This window comes from Mandrillus leucophaeus, unplaced genomic scaffold (assembly GCF_000951045.1).
Source record: "Mandrillus leucophaeus isolate KB7577 unplaced genomic scaffold, Mleu.le_1.0 Scaffold398, whole genome shotgun sequence".
NCBI lineage: Eukaryota > Metazoa > Chordata > Mammalia > Primates > Cercopithecidae > Mandrillus > Mandrillus leucophaeus.
In genome coordinates this window covers 1,535,441-1,556,502 of record NW_012104231.1, presented here as the reverse complement: position 1 = coordinate 1,556,502, position 21,062 = coordinate 1,535,441, and the positions used below count along the sequence as shown (strand labels likewise).

Genomic DNA, 21,062 nt, shown 5'->3' with positions numbered 1-21,062 from the left:
TTTTTTTTTTTTTTTTACAGTTCTGGAGGTCAGAAGCTCTAAAATCAAGGTGTCTGCAGGGCTGGCTCCTTCTGGGGGGTCTGGGAAGGGAAACTGTTCCCGCCTTTTCCAGCTTCCAGAGGCCTCCACATCCCTTGGCTCACGGCCCCTGCTCCGTCCTGGAAGCAGCCTCCCCTCCTTGGACCCCATCGCTGCATCTCCTTCTCCCTCTCACAGGACCTCTGTGATGACATGGGGTCCACCCAGCCAATTCAGAACCACCTCCCACCTCCAGGTCCTTAATCTAATCACACTGAAAGTCCCTTCCCCAGGTAGCCTAATGGACTCGCAGGGATCTGGACGTGGCCACTGGGGGGCCTCCCTCTGTCTATCACACCAGGCGCCGAAGCTCAGAGAAATTCCAGGCAGGGAGACGAGTTCTCACGTTCTCCAGGAGCCTCCTGGGCTGCAGCCCTGCCTGTTGGACCCTGTGACGTCAGTGGGTGCAGCAGCCGCCGAGATGGATGTGGGTGAGGGCAACCCGGGGCTGTCTCGCTAGCCCTCACTGCACCGGCCCATTCTGGGTCAACAGTGGGTCAACCTGGTGGATCTCCGAGGTGACCGAGCTTACCGACAGATGAGCTGCGGCCTCAGGAAGAGGGTGCATGGCTGGCAGGAGCCAGCGGGGGGCAAGACCAGCAGCGCTGGGTGCTGGTGCAGTCCACGTAGGGCCCAGCCTCTGCAGCCAGAAGTTAGTGCCAGTGCCGGTCCTGGGCAAGATGGCCATTTAACAGATGAGGAAAGAAGGCTCAGGGCCGTGGGGACTGTCCGGGTGGGTCACATGGCTGGCAGGTTTCAGGGCCTCTCTGTCCATCCGGGGCCCAGAGCTACTCTGTGGCTTGGGTGTGATCTGGAGCTACTGCCTCAGGACCCACGACCATCCTGGCAGTGTGGCCCCTTCAGAAAAGCTGGAAATGCAGAAATCAAGCACAGGCACCTCCCCCATGAGCTACTCGAGAGAGAGAGGAGCAGTCAGGCATCCTTATGGAGAAAAGGAGAAGCAGGACCCAGAAAGGGTTTCCCTGCAAGATTCCTCAGGGCCCGGCAGGCCTCAGCCCCAAGATTGAGGCCAACTTATTGGAGGTGTGTGTGTGTGTGTGTGTGTGTGTAAAACTGAGTATGCGAGCATGAGCCCAGAGCTGGGGGTGCAGGCCACGGAGGTGTGAGGGTCCACCTCCCCGTCTCGCTGACCCTGTGTACAGAGGAGAGATGGAGGCAGGGGAGGCTGTGTCCTGCCCAGGCCAGTGGCCTGCCAGTGACAGAGGGGAAGACTCGCTCATGGTGGGGCTGCTTGGGATCACAGAAGAGTGGCCTGGCCGGCCTGGCAGCCCCGGCCCTGGAGCCAGCCAGGGACTCCTGGGTTCTGCTTCCCTGGGAGCTTCTATGGGAGAGTCCCTGGGCCCCCTGATACCAACCCCTTCCGGGATCAATGGCCCCTTGCTTTTGGCACAGAGCTTCAGGGCCAGTGGGTGCCTCTGGTCCAGTAACTGAGGAAAGCTTTCGGTGGTGCTCTGGGCACCTCTGTGACCTGCCCTGGGCCCAGCCCTCGTGCTGATCCCACTGTAGCCACCCTACTCAGTGCCCCAGGCCCTGGACACCGCAGGTCGTGGGATGTCCCATGCATTAAAACTCTCACAGCCACCTACACTTATGAGCAGACACAGAGGCGTGGTGCCACCTCTGCCTTCTCAGGCAGGATACGTTTTCTGTTTGTTTTGAGATAGAGTTGTGCTCTGTCATTCAGGCTGGAGTGCAGTGGTGCAGTCATGGCTCACTGCATCCTCGAACTCCCGGGTTCAAGCGATCCTCCTGCCTCAGCCTCCTGAGTAGCTGGGACTACAGTCTTGGGCCACCATGCCTGGCTAATTTGTTTTTATTTTTATTTTGGTAGAGACTGGGTCATGCTATGTTCCCCAGGCTGGTCTCGAGCTCCTGGGTTCAAGCAATCCTCCCGTCTTTGCCTCCTAAAGTCCTGGGATTATAGAGGTATAAGTCACCATGCCTAGCCCAGAATGTGCCTCTTAACCTTCATACCACAGCCCCTATGCTCAGGACGAGGAGGGACATAGGCCAGCTGCCCCAGGTTCCCCCAAGGGGACAGTGTCACCCTGGAGTGGGCTCCTTGGTGGGCAGAGTCACTGTCTCCCAGCAGCTCCCAATCCATCCCATCACAAGCCAGGACCAGGCACTGCCATCAGTTTGATAGTTGATTTTTTCCTGCCAAGAGGAGGTCCCTAAGAGCCTGAGCCATCCGTGAGGGACAGTGCTGTCCTGTGGCCAGGCCCCATTGTCGCTAGGGAGTGGCCTGGCCTGTTCCCTCACCCAGCTCCGGTCTGCACCACAGTCACTCCACTTGGGGTTGTCACTGCCCGAGGTTAGGACGTCAGCAGGAGCCAGCCTCATGTGGCAGAGGTGATGGGGAATTACAGCCTGCAAGGGCTGATGGCATCGGAGAGATACAGGAAAGCAAAGGGCTTATTAAAAAGCTGAAATTGGTTCTAAACGAGGTCAGCCGTCGATGCGCCTTGGAGGGAAGCCAGGCGCTGAGCAGCAGGAACGGGGCTTATTTCCTGATACCGTAGCCATGACACGCTGCACCTCCCCAGCCTACTCCACCCCCACCCCACCTCTGGAGGGTAACGTGCACCCAGACACTGGAGCAGAGCCAGTGGGGGTGGGAGCAGGGCGGAAAGACCCCCCGCGGGGCACCACAGGGAGGCATGTGGCCAACAGAGCACCTGGCAGGCAGGTGTCACCTCCGAGGAGGGTGAGGGCAGGAGGAGAGCTGACCGCTGCTTCCTTACCCTGGGGTCGGATTGCTCCCTTTGAAAATCCATTAATGCAAGGAACGGCGCAGCCACAGGGCCATCCGATTGGATCCGCTCCCTCCCGCCCGGCCCCAATCTCCGCAGATTTTCTCTGTGGTTGCATTTCTCATCTGAGCGTCCCTTCCTCCTGACTCCAGTGGAATTTTTCTGACCTTGGCTGCCAAGGTGTACAGCCCCCTCCAGCTCAGGGAGCCCTCTTTGGGGTGCTTGACCCGGGCACTGGCCTGCCCTGTGAGCTCAGGCCCGTTGTCTCGCCTCTCTGAGGCTGCCTCTCCTGGGTCTGAGACAGGGGTGATCGCACACCCAGCCACCCAAGGCTGGCCAGGATGGAGGGAGGCAAAGCAGGGGAAGCCCTGGTGCAGCTTGACTTGTGTCTCCTGTCCCTCCTGTCCCTCCGTAGGGCTTGGTCACCATTATTTTGGAATCAGCTGAATCATTTCTGTCAAATGCGAGAGGAAAGCCAGTTTTGAGTTGGATAAAGAAAATGTCTTTAGATTCCTGTTAAAAATAAACGTGTGTGCATAACACTGCTGTGTATGAGACCACACCTGCCGTCCCTCCTTAGAGCTCCCAGTGGCTGTAGGTCCAGGAGAGGATCGAGGCCCGCAGGTGTGGCAAGCCGTCTGAGGGCTGGCAGCATCGGGGGCTCTTCGCAGCCTGTCACTCCACAGAACCGCTGGGCTGAAGGAAGCTGGAGGGATCAATTGTCCTTGTCATCCAACTTCCTCTGTCTGCAGATGGGGAGGAGGCGCTGGGTTGGAAAGTGCTTCTCTGAGGACGCCAGCTGCGCATTCAGGAGGGTGGAGCAGGATGTGACCCCAGAGCTCTGACCCCAGAGGAGTAGGAGGGGTGCCTGGGGCCTCAATACCCCAGAGGAGAGGGAGGCACCCCCCTTCCCACAATGCAGGCCCCAGCTGGTGCTTGTTTAGCCTGCTGTCTAGCTGGAGCCACCTGGGTGGCCACCAGGCTGCTGGGAGGGCTCACCCCTGAGCTGGGTGTGCTGTGGAGCCCGCGACCCCCCCCCCCGCCTCTGCTGGCTTTTGTTATCCCGTGCTGGGAACACAGGTGCCTGCCCACCCCGGAGCCTCTTCATATCACCGGCTCGCTGTGGCCGCTCCCTGATCCCGAGAGCGAATGTCCAGGATGCACTGTTATCTCGATGCCAGACACCTGCTTACGTGGCACAGAAGAGGAGGTTTTGGAAATAATCTGAGGCATGAAGGTGAGGTGCTCTCAGGCGAGGGAGGTGGCATGTCCTGATGGGAAAGCCAGGCCTTCGGAGGCTGAACCCTTCCCAAAGCTCAGCAGACAACCCCAAGAGTGTCTTTCCCCTGGCCTGGGCGTCAATTTCACACTACTGCAAGTATGCACTTGGTCCTCACCTGCCTGGGCCATGGTGGGGGTGAACGGTGCCCCTCTGAGTGCAGTCAGTGAGGAGGGGTTCATGGCCTGAGCTTGGCTTTGCAGGGTGGCCTGGCCACTGTGGGGCAGAGAGCACCGCCTGCCAGGGCCAGGGGTAGGCTGGCACTTTCTCCAAATTTCACGTTCATGCAAAGACACGGTCATTCCTTTCCACAGCACAGAGCTCAGAGCTGAAGCAGCCTCCAGACCTGCCATGATGGGTATTTGAGGACTTAAACGTCACTGTCAGCCTGTGACATTAATGTACCCCTAAGGCTAGATTCTGGGTTTCTCCAAAGAGACGAGAAAGACGATGAGAAAAAAGGAAGGAAGGGAGGGAGGAGGCTAGGGAGGAGGCTGGGGAGGAGGGATGGCTTCTAGTCCAGCTGGACAGATCTGTCAACCCAGCCTGGGGGGTGGAGCTGGGGGGATCAAGCAGAATGTCCTGGAGGCCGTTGCGCTCTGTCTACTTGTGGGAGAGGACAGGAGAGAGAGATGCCATGGTGAGACTGACCCTCGGGCCCATGGGTGGATGATGGCAAAGGTCCTGTGGCAGGTGTGGGAGAAGCAGGGCTGCAGTCAGTTGCCCTGAAAGGCTTCAAATTCAGGCCAGATCTGCTCTGGGAAAGAGGAAGCTGTGGGTTTGGGAGCTTCAGAGACAGGAGAGCAGGCCTGTCACTCACCCTCTTTTCCTTAAACGCTGTCACCCCCAGCAGTGCACCCTGCAGCCTACCTATCCCCTGTGCAGCTCCAGCTCCGTGTGTCCCCAGCGATGCACCCCACGCCCATGTCCCCCATTCCCTATGATGTTCTCGCGCCTTCTGGAGCAGCCGTTGTACCAGCTGGAGGCTGTGGGAAAATTGAGGAGACAAAAGTGGGAACAGCAGGCCGTGGAGAGAGTGTCTAAACACAGGGACTATTTGGAGATTGCCTTATTTTTGGTTCGAAATGGGCCCACCCGCTAGTATTGTACAAACGGCTCTGCTCGCTGGGCCAGGCCTGAGGCGGCTGCGGGCCCATCCTTCACTGGTTGGCCTGGAGCAGCTCCTCAGACCTCAGTCTGCTCATCCGTGGGTGGTGGAGGTGGTGCAGACCCCATCCCACTGGGGACTGGGCCGGACAGCCTGTGAGGCAGTCAGCCGGTGCCTGGCCGGAGGGCGTCTGAAAGGCCTCTTGGCTGCAGCGCAGGGGGGATCTGCTTTTGGGACAGCTCTTCAAAGCCATCTCAGAAGGGACAGCATCCGCCTGTCTGCTTCAGCTCCCACTGATGACGTCCATGTGTCATTAGTGCCAATTAGAGGAGGGCAGCAGGCAGAGTGCTTGGCCTGGGGCGCAAGCTTGTGGGAGGGACAATTGAATTCCCCACCAGACAAATGTGATTATCCATGTTACTTGGACCCACCCCATTCAGGACCGGGGCATAAATAGCCAGGTGGGACCACAGAGCTCACCCCAGCCATGCAGGCCCCCAGTCGGTGGTGTCGCTGGGCCAGCCTGCCCTGCCCCAGCGTGCGAGAGGCCGCCTTCATGTACAGCACAGCAGTGGCCGTCTTCCTGGTCATCCTGGTGGCTGCACTGCAGGGCTCGGCTCCCCCTGAGAGCCCCTTCCTCTACCGCATCCCCCTGGACCCTGAGGAGTCCCTGGAGCTCTCATGGAATGTCAGCTACCCCCAGGAGGCCATCTTCTTCCAGCTCCTGGTGAAGCAGCTCAAGGCTGGAGTCCTGTTTGGGATGTCCGACCGTGGCGAGCTTGAGAACGCAGACCTCGTGGTGCTCTGGACCGATGGGGACACTGCCTATTTTGCGGTGAGTCTCTCCTTCCTGCCAGTTCTCCAAACCCTTCCCGACCCAGCACCCTATCTGGCTGTCCTTCCTTTTTTTTTTTTTTTTTTTTTTTTGAGATGGAGTCTCGCTCTGTCACCCAGACTAGAGTGCAGTGGCCGGATCTCAGCTCACTGCAAGCTCCGCCTCCCGGGTTTACACCATTCTCCTGCCTCAGCCTCCCGAGTAGCTGGGACTACAGGCACCCGCCACCTCGCCCGGCTAGTTTTTTGTATTTTTTAGTAGAGACGGGGTTTCACCGTGTTAGCCAGGATGGTCTGGATCTCCTGACCTCGTGATCCGCCCGTCTCGGCCTCCCAAAGTGCTGGGATTACAGGCTTGAGCCACTGCGCTCGGATCTGGCCGTCTTTCTACACTCACCCTCCTTAACCCAGAAAGATTGTCTGCGCCTCTCAGTGTTTGAGCTGACTCTGCTCTGAGCCGAGTCTGCACCCCGAGCTTGGGCATCACGGGGATCTCAGTGTGAGGACAAAATAGGAAAGACATGTTTTCCATGGTCCTTGACTGCCCACCCCAAATCACGGGACCCAGCAATCCCAAGGAATGGTACTATACACAGAGGACACACACGCCACACAAACTCATGCTGCTCCACACCCCACGTGTGCGGGAGCACAGACCCCACAACCCCCGGCCCTGTAAGCAACGTCCCCAGAGCCCACTGATGTGGGCCAGGTGGTGGCGCACGGCTGGGCACCGCATGAGGCCTGTGCACCCATGGGATCCAGCCTGACCTACTGTGCTTGTACCCATGGAGTGACTGAGCAGGTGCAGACACCCTGCCCCCACCCATAGGTGTCGAACAAGCCCCACAGGGCTCAGCCGAAACCGTCAGGATGGGCTCTTGACTCCTTTCTGCCCAAATTCACCTCCACTCTTGTTTCACAGGGTGGAGAAAGGGGAGAAGTTTCCCTTCAAACTGGAGAGGACTTTAGGCCCTTCCACAAGCCGCAGGGGGTCCCCAAAGTGGGCAAGCCCACCGCCTGCCCTGGGTCCTGCTCCCGCCCTCCTTCCAATACGGGACCGGCCACCAGGGCTTCTTTGTGGATGAAACCCAACTCTCTCTACAGAAACAGACCAAGGAGGGACAAAAAAGTGTTATTTCCAAAGTCAGGAGGTGCCTGCTTTATCTGGGAGAACAGAGCTGGAGCCAGGGAGCTGAGTCTGTGCAGATCGGCCAGCTCCAGCTCTGCGCCTTGATCTCGCCATGGGACGATGGGGAGCTGGAGAGCTGAGTCTGCAGAGCGGCCGGCTCCACCTCTGCGCCTTGATCTCGCCATGGGACGGTGGGGCGGACAGTCCCTCTCTGCCTTTTTGGGTGTTGTGAGTTCATGAGGGCAGACGGTGGCCGCTGTTTCTGGAGCCGAGCTTGCCCCCTCCAATTCCCAGGACTCAGCCGGGAGGCATTTGCCTGTGTCATTAGTGAGGCTTAGGGCCACCCAGATAGGATGGGTGGAGCTGCCTGGGAAGGGCCCTGCTCTGACCCATGAGGCTGCACAGATTCCTGTGCACAAGGAGACTCTGTGGCTCAGGTTCCAGCCAAGAAAGACCTGGGACAGCCCTGATTCTGAGCTGTCAGCCGTCTGGAGGCGCAGCTGAACCCCATCGCTGACAGTTTGGAGTTCTTCGCAAGCCGCTGCCATGAGGCACCCTGAGTGCTGGAGTGTTTGCTCCTCCCTGGTGCAGCGTGCCCCTGCCTGCATTTCCCCGCTGCAAGGGAAGCCAGAGGAAGCCAGGTGACTTTGCCTTTCCGTGCACTGGCAAGGTTAATTTGCACAACAAATTCCTACGAAAACAAATGTCAGCCTTGTTATTCCTCCCTATGTTCAACTAATATCTTCTTGATTTCCAGCTGAAATATCACAGGAGAACTTTCTGCCTCTGTTTAAAATGAGTCTCTCGGCAAGCCAGCCGTGTCCCCGACAGGGTGGCACTGTGTGGCTTTTTTCTCTAGGGAAAGTTTTGCAATATCTTTTGCAGATTTCTTTTTTCTCAAGGAAATGAAGAAAAGATGTTTTACCCCTGAATATAAGATTAAAAAGAAACACAACCCAAAGTCCTTAAGGCCAAGGGCCCGAGGCTTTCTTGGGATTTCTATGGGAAAGGCCAGGCAGGGCAGGGAAGTAGCTTTGTTTGGACAATTCTGGTGGGCTCTGGGTGGCTGGGGTGGTCTCTAGTTGTCTAGTTCCTGGCCCTAGGGTGATTTAGGGCTGGGGCAATATTGGCCTGGGGTGTGAGAGTCAGGTGGAGGAGGTGGCTAGGGATATGGGCTTGGGGTGGGTCGGAAGGTTAGGAATATGATTCTCACACACACGTGGATGTTGGAGGGCAGGACAGGTGTAAACAACTCTGGTTATCTGTTTGAGCCTGCAATCAATTAATAGATGCCAAATAGACAAACATGGAATCTAAGAACGGCCCTTCTTGAGTACGAAGGGCAGCCTGCTTTTCGGGGAAGGTTCCTCACTGTTTCTCAGTAGATCTCCCTGGTGGTCTTCTTCCCTGTGACCTGGCCTGAAGCCACCATGTCCCTGCCCCTTAGGGCCCAGTGCAAAGGGAGCAGCCGGGGACGGGGAGGGCAGAGGTCACCGATCCAGATCCCAGGAAGCATCCTGGGAGAATGCAGCAGGTCCAATGCCTCCCTGGGCCTCAGCTTACCTTCTCCAAGCAGGGCTGGGACTAAGGTGAGGGGAGCAATGCCTAGGCTGCAGGGTTTAAAGTGATGCTTCAGGCTGGGTGTGGTGGCTTATGCCTGTAATTCCAGCACTTTGGGAGGACGAAGCAGGAGGATCGCTTGAGGCCAGGAGTTCAGGACCAGCCCAGGCAACGTAGTGAGACCCTACCTCAAAAAAACCAAAAAAACAAAAAAAAACAAAATTACATGTATTTATAAAATAATAGAGCAGTGCTTGTTCTCAGGGTTGTGCCAGTGCAGGGTGGGCACCTGCTATCAATCACCACCTTCGATGTGGCACCCTGGTTTCTCTCTCCCTTCCTGTTCATGTCCCACCCTGTTCCCAACTTTCCCTTTTCTGAGGCTCCACAACTCTCCTGCCTGCATGAATGTGGGCAGCATGGGTCTGAGGCATTGTTCCCAGTCCTGATGAGGTGTTGGGAGCCTAGCCTAAGGTATCTTCTTAAGAAGCTCAGTGTCCCGCCCTCCAGGCCTGGGAATCCCCATGGCTAACAGAGCCTGTGACCTGCTGGCAAGTGAGAGCCCTGGTTCCTGGCTGCAGAGGAGCCCTGCAGAGGAGGTCAGGGCTCAACTCCACTGCCTCCAAGCAGAAATGGACATACAAGGTGTGAGTGAAGCCCCAAGCCCAGGCAGAACCCTCAGATCCACAGGGACTGAGGCCCAGCAGCCCCAGCTCAGCTGGCAATGAACGCAGAGCTCTGCTGGGGAATGCCCTCTTCCCTTGTGGATTGGCCCGGCTGGGGTCCTTCATGCCTGGAGCCCAGTGCTTGTCTCTGCAGGACGCCTGGAGTGATCAGAAGGGGCAGATCCACCTGGATCCCCAGCAGGACTACCAGCTGCTGCAGGTGGAGAGGACCCCAGAAGGCCTGGCCCTGCTTTTCAAGAGGCCCTTTGGCACCTGCGACCCCAAGGATTACCTCATCGAGGTAAGGGGTGGCTGTGAGCACCCAGGAGGGCGTGGGCTGCGTGTACCATGCTGCCATCCTGTGCCAATGGCATAGTACCTTTCCTGTCCCTGATAAGTCTGGGGCCTGGGCCTGGCCAGCTATGACAGAGGAAAACCAAGGAGGATGGCCCAGAGGCAGTGGTGGGGTCAAGGTGCTTAGGATGGCCCAGCTCTGCTATCGCCCCGGAGCCCTCAAAGAAGCAGCCCTTTGCTGACATGTAGCTGACATGGTTTCTAGATGCGGTGCTTGCGCTGTAGCCTCTCCCATTGGACTATACCTTGCTTCTGGATGTCTCTCTCCTCCTGGTCCTATTAACCATCAAGTGGAATTCGGAAACCCAGGAGACCTGGCTTTCCATCCCGGCCCTGTCACCAGCTCGCTGTGAGGCTCAGGACAGCTCCCCTCCTCCTTTGGACCTCACTTTTCCCATCTGTAAAATGGGGATGGGAACTAGATGATTTGTGCGGCCTGACCAGCTCCAGCTGTGAGTTCATGGGAGCCACAAAACATTGCAAAAACCACAGGCTTCTTATGCTGCCCTAAGAGTCCCCCCAGCCCCACCTCTTAGGGAAAGCAATCCACCTTGTCCTTGAAGACAAAACTCTTTTAACTCTAGCACACCTGACACCTTTTGTCTTGTGTGAGTAATCCTTTGGTGTGGCAATGGCCTGGGGTGGCAGCTAGTGCCAAGTCTTAATCTATGGGGTTAGCTGAGTGACCACACAGGCCAGTACCATTGAAAGATTGATTGCATTTCCTGAGAGAAGGTGCACCTGTGCCGTGCAGGCCCACCTGCGGAGCCCTGGGTTTGGTCAGGAGGCAGATTCATGAGCCAGTGGAGAGCCCAGGCTTGAGGCTTTCTTGGGGTTTCCGTGGGAAAGGCCAGGCAGGGCAGGGCAGTTGCTTCATTTGGACAATTCTGGTGGGTTCTGGGTGGCTGCAGTGGTCTCTGGTTGTCTGGTTCCTGGTCCTAGGGTGATTTAGGGCTGGGGCAATATTGGCCTGGGGTATGAGAGTCAGGTGGAGGAGGTGGCTAGGGAAATGGGATTGGGATGGGTTGGAGGGTTGGGAATAGGCTTCTCACACACGTGTGAATGTTGGAGGGAAAGACAGGTGTAAACAACTCTGGCCATCTGTTTGAGCCTGTAATCAATTAATAGATGCCAAATAGACAAATATGGAATCTGAGGAAACAGAACAGCTGGCTGTTTGCCAGATGAGGAAACTAAGGCCCAGAGGCGGGGAGTGGACGTACCCAGGGGCTGGGGGTGTGCTGGGGCAGACCTGGGGCCGGAAGAGGTGTTTTTCCAGGAGGTTGTTGAACCCTTACCCTGCTTCCCAGTGGACGAGGCAAGGGTGAGCAGAGAACCCTCCGGAAGCACCTCACAGGGAAGGCCAGTGCCTGTGTGTGTTCAGCCCAGAGGCTCCAGGCCAGGTATAGGGGCCTCTGCCTGGAGCTCTGGGCGTCCTCTGCACAGGGTGACCCACCAGCTTTCCACAAACTCAAAGAGCAAATTAGCCACCCACACGGGTCTGCACCTGTGGTGCCCAGAAAGCTACGAAAGGCACTTTCCACACCTGATCCCCGTTTCCACTCACGAGAGCATTTAAGGAAGCCAGCCCCGGGTCTTGCCTCCTGAGTCTGCCTGTGGCCTCCAGCACCACGTAGACCTGCGGAGCTTTCTGTGGCTGCTTGGTTCCCCTCCTGCCAAGCTGGTGGTGACTACATAACACGGCGTGGCTCCGCGGCTCAGGGTGACCGTCAGCAAGCCCCAGGGTGGTTCCTTCCTTTCATAGACGGCACTGAATCCTCAGGCTGGGCTGCTGAACTGACCAATGATCCCCCACACCCAGTCCCCCGTGACCTTGGGGTCGGTGGAGGGAACAAATGTCCTGGCCACACTGGCTCATGGCAGGCCCAGTCGTCACTGCTTAAATGGATGTTAGGTGAGTGCAGGTGGAATGTGTTTAGAAAAGTATTGGATGGTTGGTGCAAATAGGGGATCCTGGGGGTCATCAGCCTGGGATTTAGTCCCAGCTAGTGCTATGCAAGCCTCAAGGGTCCCTTATTCACAGAGATGAGAGCCAGGTGTGTCATCTGGTAGATGTGGGTGGGCAGGGATGTGGCATCCCCTCAGGAGCCCAACTCTGGGGGCTCTGAATGGGTGAACAACTGAGCCCCGTCTTGGCTACAGGACGGCACAGTCCACTTGGTCTACGGGATCCTGGAGGAGCCATTCCGGTCACTGGAGGCCATCAACATCTCAGGCCTGCGGACGGGGCTACAGAGGGTGCAGCTCCTGAAGCCCAATATCACCTTCCCGGCCACGCCCTCAGACACGTACACCATGGATATCCACGCTCCCGACATCCAGATCCCCAACCAGGTGACCACGTACTGGTGCTACATCCACGAGCTTCCTGAGGGCTTCCCTCGGCACCACATTGTCAAGGTACATGCGGGTTCAGGACCCAGGTCCTCGCCCAGCCCTGCCTTCCTCCTGGGCCTGGGTTGTCCCTGACCCTGGAGAGCTGTCCTCTTATCACCGGAACCTCAGGCACCTGCCTGAGGTCCTACAGGATCAGCAAGTAGTCTCGGCTTCCCTGTCACTCTGCTCACTCCCCCACCCTCAAAGGGCCTCTGAGCTCCCACTTCCCTGCCTGGACCAAAGCAACCAACATCTTGACTTCTGCATCTTTCCTTGGGACAGGAACTGCTGTCTGTCTGCCAGGCCACCTTCTCCTTCATGAAAAAGCAGCTTAAGTCAGAATTCACTTGCTCTCGAACACCCGCCCGGGGAAGGCAGAATAGCAAAGGCCATAGCTGTCGAGTGTCCACTATGCCCCTGGCTCTGGGGGAGGGGCGAGGTGATCCCTCCTTCAGCAGAAGAGCCCCCAGTTTCCAGCAGGGGAAGTAGGCCCAGGGAGGTTATATGAGTGTCCAGAGTCTCACAGCAGGAAGGTGCATGGCCTTGAAGGTGCGCTCTGGGCCCGGGCTGTAACCTCAGGGCTGCCCTGCCTCCCACTGAGGCTGCAGGAGCCGGCCTGGCCATGGCCCCATATGCGTGAGGACGGTTGCGTCCTGTCCCTGCCTTGGCAGGAAATGTCCTGTAAAAAGCTCATTTCCTTCACTCTGGAGCTCTCTACGGGATTTGTTTCTGGGCTGATGGCTCCACCCTCACGGCTCTGAGCCCCAGAAGTGCCCCTGAAATTGCCTCGATCATCCCCCCCATTTTACAGATGGGCAGACAGACACCTATGGAGGAGAGCTGCTGGGGCGGGGAGGGTGGGCGGCCGGTTCCCGGGCTCAGGGGGCTGCCTCCTCACAGTACGAGCCTATCGTCACCAAGGGCAACGAGGCCCTCGTGCACCACATGGAAATCTTCCAGTGCGCCCCCGAGATGGACAACATCCCCCACTTCAACGGGCCCTGTGACTCCAAGATGAAACCTGACCGCCTCAACTACTGCCGCCACGTGCTGGCCGCCTGGGCCCTGGGTGCCAAGGTGCGTGCCCCGCGACCCCAGCATGTTGTCTCCTGCCTGGGCCCCTGGCATCCCCACACCTCTGTTTCCCCAGCTTCAATGTCTCAGAGGCCCCAAGAAGGGGTTCCTAAGGGGGCTCACGAGGCCACCAGAAGGGCCAGGCCTGAGATGGCCCCCTCGCCTCTGTGATGTCTGAAATGCCACCTGCTTCCAGCCTCTTTTAATTTTCCACAGAAACACAAGTGCCCCAGGACCTCATGCCCTCAGCAGGTCCTGATTCTGTTTCCCAACTGGGTTTTTGTGCACAGAGTGGTCCCAGGGGCTGGCTGGTGGGATGGGGCCAGTGTTGAGGCCTCCACAGGCTGAGACAATGGGGGTCTTGCCAGCTCTTGCACCCATCCAGAGAAGGGGTTTTGGGGGAAGTCTCAGCCCTAAGCACCAGCTCCTCTCCCCGACACCCTGACCTGAGTCACAGGATGTTCCTTGGGCTTGTAAAGAGATGTCAGGAGGAAGCGTCGCTCTAATCCTGCTGCGCCCCCTCCTCTACCCCTGAGGCTCAGGCTCCAACAGTTGACTGGGTTTGTCCCTGCCCGGACCTGGGACCCTTTCAGGACACACCTGTCTGTCTGACACCCTGCCCCACACAGGCATTTTACTACCCGGAGGAAGCCGGCATTGCCTTCGGGGGCCCTGGGTCCTCCAGATACGTCCGCCTGGAAGTTCACTACCACAACCCGCTGGTGATAGAAGGTAGGGGGCTCTGATGCCATCCTCCCCCTAGGGCTCAGCTGTGTTGAGCCAGTGAGAAAATTCCACCCTTTGTCTGCCCAGCATGGCGCCCCTGCTGTGCAGCTCCTCTTGGCACGAGGCCCTTGCGTCTGCCTCATCTGCTCTCCATCTTCCATGGCTGTGGTGGGCTCCCAGGGACAGGACCTCGAGGGGCTCACTCCTCACAGCACTGCCAGGGCCCAGCAGTGGCCCCGCACCTCCCTCCTTGTCCCTGTAATACTGGTGGCCATCGGCGCAGCACTGTCCATCCCAGGGGAAAGGACAAGGAGAATTTTCATAAGGGAAACTGCCAGATGCCAAGTTTCAAATAGAGGGAGCGGTGTGTGCATAAACAGGAAGGTGGTAAAGCAGGGCATGTTCCAGGACACAGGGGTTCCGGCCTGGCCGGAGTGCAGGGATAGGAAGGGGAGCTGGGGGCAGCTACTGTTGGATCACCCATACCTGAGGGTGGAGTGAGCAGGGTCAGCCCGCAGCATGGCAAGGCCAGGTGACGCTATCTCAGAAACTGAAAAAAATACTTCCCTCTCTGTTGTACCAGCATCTTCCACCATATACAGACACATGCACACACACGCACACACGCATGCACACACGCACGCATGCACACACGCACACACATGCACACACGCGCACACATGCACACACACATGCACACACGCACACACATGCACACACGTGCACACATGCATGCACACACGCACGCATGCACACACACATGCACACATGCACACGCACACAAGTACACATACGCACGCACAAGCACACACACACACTTTTTCTCTCTCTCTGAATGGTGCCTATTTTCATTTGTACGAGGGGCAGAAGTGGCCTAAGAGATAGGTGCTAGGCTGTGCCTTACCACCTCAGGGAGGCTGGGTGGATGACCTCACCCTCTGCCTGTTCTCCCACCTCCCACAGCTATTGTGAAGCTGGGAAAGGCTCACGCACAGAACTTGCTGTGGGCACGGGGCTGTGCTCAGCGAACAGTCGCCTGTGGTTTTTTTTCCTGGCTGCATAAGTAATACCTTCCGCCACTGTTGGAGTTATCTCCACATTCACAGAGAAGGGTATAAGTCAGCTTGGGCCTTAGCATGATACAGGATTTATTGCTCATTTAAACCCTGAAAGCAAATGGATTTTTGAAAACTCCTTAAGCATCAGGGAAGTCTGTCTTTTCATGATTATCTGGCTGTATTTATGGATCCTTTGCCAAATATAAGGACGCTCCTGTCACTTCACCAATCTTGAGATGGGCTGCTTTTCTATAAATATCAAAATCCCACAATTATTTCATGATTTAATCCCCATCTGAATTTTAACCAATTGCAACACCCTTTTTATTATTATCCTCTGATGTAATCAGCCCGGAGATACAGGAGCCGTTTGGGTTTGGATGGTGTAGGGGTGTCGAGGGAAGAAGGCAGAGGCAAGAGGAGTTGTTCTGGCCTCACCTTAAAGGAAGCAAGCAGGGAGATGGTTGGGCCCCCCTGAAAATGCCCTGCACCCCAGTCCACAGCCCTGGATTTGAATCCCAGCTTGGCCGCTTCCCAGCCCTGTGGTCCTGAGCGGAGTCTTCAGTTCAGGCTCCATCCTCAGTTTCTTCATCTGTAAAATAGGGCTATGATTCTTATTGTGCAAAGCTCCCATGAAGGGGATAGGTTATGCTTAGAGCATTTCTGGCACCCAGGGAAGATGTTAGTATCTGTACCACCCTCTTAGTTTGTTTGATCAGAAAGAGCAATGCATGTACACTGGTGAGAAGATGGAGAGCAGAAAAGCATGAAGAAGATGAAAGCACTCATGAGCTCCCAGCTCCCGGTTTTGAAGTCAGCACTGGTCACCCGGCTGCGTGTCTGTCCTGACTGCTTTTCTGGCCCATTAATGTTTTTCTTGTGACCAGAATTTTATATCTTTTTTTTTTTAAGTCTTCATCAGAAGCCTTGTCCCTGTGAATTAAAACCCCTTGTCAATTTCACACTCCTTGCCGCCTGACATCCCTTTCCTATACGTAACCCGGGGGCGGAGTCTCCTGCTGCACAGCCCCTCCTGACCACCCCGCCATGTCCACCATACATCCGGGGGCATGGGGCCATGGCCAGGCCTTTAGATCCTCCCCCAACCATGAACCCAGCCTGTATTCTGAGCCTGACTGCTGATTCACTAGGCATGGAGTTTCAGGAACGGTGGGGCTACCTGGATGACACATGGTTGTGAGGATGTTCCAGTGGGTGCCAGCATCCCTGAACCTCTGTTTTTTGTTTTTTGTTTTGAGATGAAATCTCACTTTGTCACCCAGGCTGGAGTGCAAAGGCGCGATCTCGGTTTACTGCAACCTCCGCCTCCCAGGTTCAAGCGATTCTCCTGCCTCAGCCTCCCGAGTAGCTGGGATTATAGGCACGTGCCACCACACCTGGCTAATTTTTGGATTTTTAGTAGAGACAGGGTTTCACCATGTTGGTCAGGCTGATCTTGAACTCCCGACCTCAGGTGATCCACCCGCCTCAGCCTCCCAAAGTGCTGGGATTACAGGCATGAGCCACTGTGCCCGGCCCCCTGGACCTCTGACCATCAGTTTCATGTGACCGCTGGGAGGCTGGCCCAGGGAGTTTCAGGGACTCTCCAATTAGCAAACTGCAAGGAGAACCAACAAGCGTGGCCACGTCATAATCAGAAGACACAGTTTCCGTGACTGGAAGAAGCACCATGTTATTCCTTTGGAAGAGGCCCTTGACTGTGGGCTGAGGCCCAGAAAGGGACAGCAAGTCATCTGAGAGCACACAGCACGCTGTTGACCAAGCGGGACCCGGGGCTGTGCATGAAGCGGGGCTAGACCTGCAACTCGGACCCTCCTCCTGGGGGGCCAGATTCTCATTCAAATTGTTCCTGAGATGTCAGCTTGGTAGGTGGATTCCCTGGGTCTGCAGGACATAAATCAAAGTAGTAAAAGCGGGGGCTACAGGGAAGATGAGCTCCTGGAATGCTTCTTGTTAACGTCAACACAGAGATACACTCACACTTGCCCAGCTTTGACACAGGACCAGGGCTCTTCTGTGCCAGCGGCAGATGGGAGTTCCATGCCCTCTTCTTCACCCAGACCACACCCTGCAGGTTGTCACCGTCCTGCAGGCTGATTTCCAGCTTAGGTTCCTTTGAACATGGAAGAAGAACATCAAAGCACTTACGAAACAATCTGAGCACAGAATCCAAGTTGTTTATGAGTTTCCATTTATCAGCAGCATCTCACCTGCACCTGACTCCATGGAGGCTTGAAGTGGCTCACCTTGATCACATCTTTCCATAGCATTCAACTAGTTTTCATAGAAACAACAGCTCTTTCTTCCCAGTGAGTGTAACCTGTTTGCGTTAATTGATCTTGTGAGCTGCCTGGCATCCACAGGCGTGGAAACAAAGACAGCCAGCTCTTGGTCTGCCTAGCAGGCGGGAGCAGATGGGGGGTGACCAGCCCTGCCTCCTGGCTGAGGGTGGGTGGGGTCATAGGGACAATCTGTCGGCAGGCGGAGGTGAGAGGGCCTCCACTCGCCACTCACCTCCATCCATCCCACCTTCTCCCAGGACGGCGCGACTCCTCAGGCATCCGCTTGTACTACACAGACAAGCTGCGGCGCTTCAATGCGGGGATCATGGAGCTGGGACTGGTGTACACGCCAGTGATGGCTATCCCACCGCGGGAGACCGCCTTCGTCCTCACTGGCTACTGCACGGACAAGTGTACCCAGCTGGTGAGTGGGGTTGGGCCCGGCACCACACCCTCCGTCTTCCCACGTCCCCTAGTGGAGGCCTGGCAGGTGGTGGCCCAGGAAGGGTGGCAGGCACAGCTTTGGTTCCCCTGACCCTGAATCCCTCTGCGGTTCTCGCTCTCTTCTATATGCAAGGGTGCCTTCCTGCTGAGAGGCCATTTGTGTGTGTGCACCTCCCTCTCCAGCAATAACCATGGCTCCCACTAGTCCACACCCACGTGTCAGGCTTCCACGCGCTGCATTTTAAAATATGCCTTCATTATGTAAGCAACACACACGTGCACTTGCCACTCAAAAGCGCAGGCACTGCAGCTATAAGAGAATGCTCCCCTCATCCGCTGCTGCCTCTCCCTGAGATATCCACTTATTGGCTCTTTGTGTGCTTCCAGATCTTTCTCCTGTGTATTTCAGGAAGCCCTTGCAGGTGTCAGAAACCTTTTGAGTTTTTTTTAAAAAGTTGTATTGAATAGTTTACAAATTTTTCAACAAATGGAGGCATTTTTCTGGTGATTTGCCTTTTTATTGCTGCATAGTATTTCACAGGATGGGGTTTTCACCATGTATCTAACCAGGGCAGGACTAGGTGAGGCAGTGAAGTGCCAGGTACAGGATCTCAGGGAGACTGTCAGGGAGACTGAGGAGCCTTCAGTCTCCCCATCTGTGAAATGGGTACAACACTTACTTTGCAGGTCATTGTGAGAAGTAAAGCTACCTCACAGGAGGAAATGTTGGTAACATATACACAAACTATGAAATAACATCCGTCATATAAGAAGAACTCCTAGAAACCGACAGTAAGAAAAACAAACCACCTATTGGAAAAACCGAGCACAGGGATGAACAGAAAACAGGAACAAACGGCCAAGAGGGAGAGGAAAAGATCCTCAAGTCCACAAACAGAAAATTCAAGTTAAACAACACTGACATGTCTTCATGAGCTTGTCCTCAGGGCTGCACATGCTGGGTGGAGGCACAGGTTGGCACTTAGACTCTGGTACCAACAGCAGGTCCTGTCCTTGGCTTCTGGCGAGATCGGGGACTGACCACTAAAATCCCCTCCTCTATTTGCCTTATCTTGGTCCAAGCCTGTGCTGAACTGTCTCCCTATCAATCGGTGTCTAGGCTGTTCTCAACTTCTCACCAATAGAAAGAAAGCTTCCTGGAAATCCTTGTCCATGCCGGAAACCGTTTTCTCATGTAGATTTCTAGACGTGAAATTGCTGCTCAGAAATCTGAGCGTTCCCTTGAATCAATCTTGCAAAATGCCTCTCAGAAAGCCCATCTGCTGCTTCCTCCCACACACAGGATGAGAGGGTGCCTGGTTTGACTGACCCATTGGATTTTTAATATTGTAAATATTTTCTGGCCTGGTGCGGTGGCTCACACCTGTAATCCCAGCACTTTGGGAGGCCAAGGCGGGCTGATCACGAGGTCAGGAGATCGAGACCATCCTGACTAACACGGTGAAACCCCGTCTCTACTAAAAATGCAAAAAAATTAGCCAGGCGTGGTGGTGGGTCCCTGTAGTCCCAGCTACTCGGGAGGCTGAGGCAGGAGAATGGCGTGAACCTGGGAGGCAGAGCTTGCAGTGAGCCGAACCGAGATCGCAGCACTGCACTCCAGCCTAGGAGACAGTGAGACTGCATCTCAAAAATTAAAAAAAAAAAAAAATACATATATATATATATATATATACACACACACACACACACACACACATATACACATATATATACACACACACACACACATATTTGGGAGGAAGACATGTCAGTGTTGTTTAACTTGAATTTTCTGTTTGTGGACTTGAGGATCTCTTCCTCTCCCTCTTGGCCATTTGTTCCTATTTTCTGTTCATCCCTGTGCTCGGTTTTTCCAGTAGGTGGTTGTTTTTCTTACTGTCGGTTTCTAGGAGTTCTTCTTATATGATGGATGTTATTTCATAGTTTGTGTATACGTTACAAACATTTCCTCCTGTGAGGTAGCTTTACTTCTCACAGTGATCTGCAAAGTAAGTGTTGACGTACCCATTTCACAGATGGGGAGACTGAGGCTTGCTGGGATCACACTGCCAGCAGTCACGCAGAGTGAAGATTCAAATACCGGTCTGTTTGACTTTGACAGTTGTGGCCGTGACAGCAGATTGCACTGTAATGAGGTTTATAGTGGATTTTCCTTCCCAGTAAATGGGTCGATTGGGATTTGTTCTTCGTGTGGGTGAGCCCCCAGAGCATCCCAGTCTTCCAAGCAAAGGTTCCTCGAGGCTGAAGGGAGACGGAGCTCTCGGCCAGCACGGTACCCATCGTCTCTGGCAGGAAATCAGCTCTTTTTGTCCCAGACGGGGGTGGACACTCCCACTTCCCTAAAGCTCCCACTGGTGAAGCGTGGGTCCATGTAAAAGGCACCTTGGCCAGGGCTCATGGGGAAGAGCAGCTTCCGGCCAGGCAGCACTCACTACCCCTTGCAGGGCCTTGGAGCTGTTGATCCCACTGACCGCTGACCGTGAGAACGTCTCTCTCCAGCCTCAGGAATGCAGACCCGCCTCCCCTTGCCAGAGTCCTCCACTACCTTAAGTGACAGAATGAGAATGATCAGTCTTGTTCTCTCATTTAGCAGATAAAAGAGGGGCACAAATTCTGCAGCCAAAATCTGGCCTAGTCTAGATATCCCAGTGAAATAGGCCAAGACGAGAGTGCTGCTTTGGACCAGAGTGCCCAAAAGAGCATATCCTCCCTCCACCTGGGCGACACCCAGCATCTGTGGGCCAGGGTCGGCCTCTGGGGGCCAAAGGGTCATTGGGACCCTTTGGGCTCCCAGGCCCGGCACACAATGGCCCCTCAAGCCATTGCAAGGGACACAAAGCTATAGGCAATGGCAAGGTCAAGGGTGGCTGCTGCTCGGGAGTGAGAGAGAAGGAGCGAAAGTGAGTCGTAAAAAGCTTGGTCATCTGGGGCCTTCAGGGACGGGGCTGTCAGGACCTTGAGCTCTGGGATCTGCTGACCGTATGAACAAGCTGGGCAGAGCCTGGCAGTGGGTGGGCAAGAGGACAACTGACTCACTAAGAAAATGCTCGATTTCAGGAAACATGTTTTCTTTTCTTTTTTATTTTTTTTATTATTTTTTTGTCTTCGTCGTTGTTTTGGGATGGTTTCACTCCTGTTGCCCAGGCTGGAGTGCAATGGCACTGTCTCAGCTTACTGCAACCTCTGCCTCCCGGGTTCAAGTGATTCTCCTTGTCAGCCTCCTGAGTAGCTGGGATTACAGGCATGTGCCACCAT

At 55.6% G+C, this 21,062-nt stretch overlaps 1 protein-coding gene across 3 annotated transcripts in view; it reads left to right on the top strand.

Moving 5' to 3' along the window:
- The first annotated feature begins 5,723 nt into the window (after nucleotides 1–5,723).
- Nucleotides 5,724–21,062, top strand: part of DBH (dopamine beta-hydroxylase (dopamine beta-monooxygenase)) — a 25,828-nt gene continuing 10,489 nt past the window's right edge. Inside the window, exons 1-6 of one of the 3 annotated variants that reach the window (XM_011991536.1) lie at nucleotides 5,724–6,074; nucleotides 9,585–9,731; nucleotides 11,948–12,205; nucleotides 13,082–13,258; nucleotides 13,885–13,987; nucleotides 17,600–17,766. In XM_011991536.1, coding sequence (XP_011846926.1) covers nucleotides 5,727–6,074; nucleotides 9,585–9,731; nucleotides 11,948–12,205; nucleotides 13,082–13,258; nucleotides 13,885–13,987; nucleotides 17,600–17,766 — 1,200 coding nt within the window. In that variant the 5' untranslated portion in view covers nucleotides 5,724–5,726. The remainder of the gene's footprint in view (nucleotides 6,075–9,584; nucleotides 9,732–11,947; nucleotides 12,206–13,081; nucleotides 13,259–13,884; nucleotides 13,988–17,599; nucleotides 17,767–21,062) is intronic. The other 2 variants (XM_011991538.1, XM_011991537.1) reach the window with 2 other exon arrangements.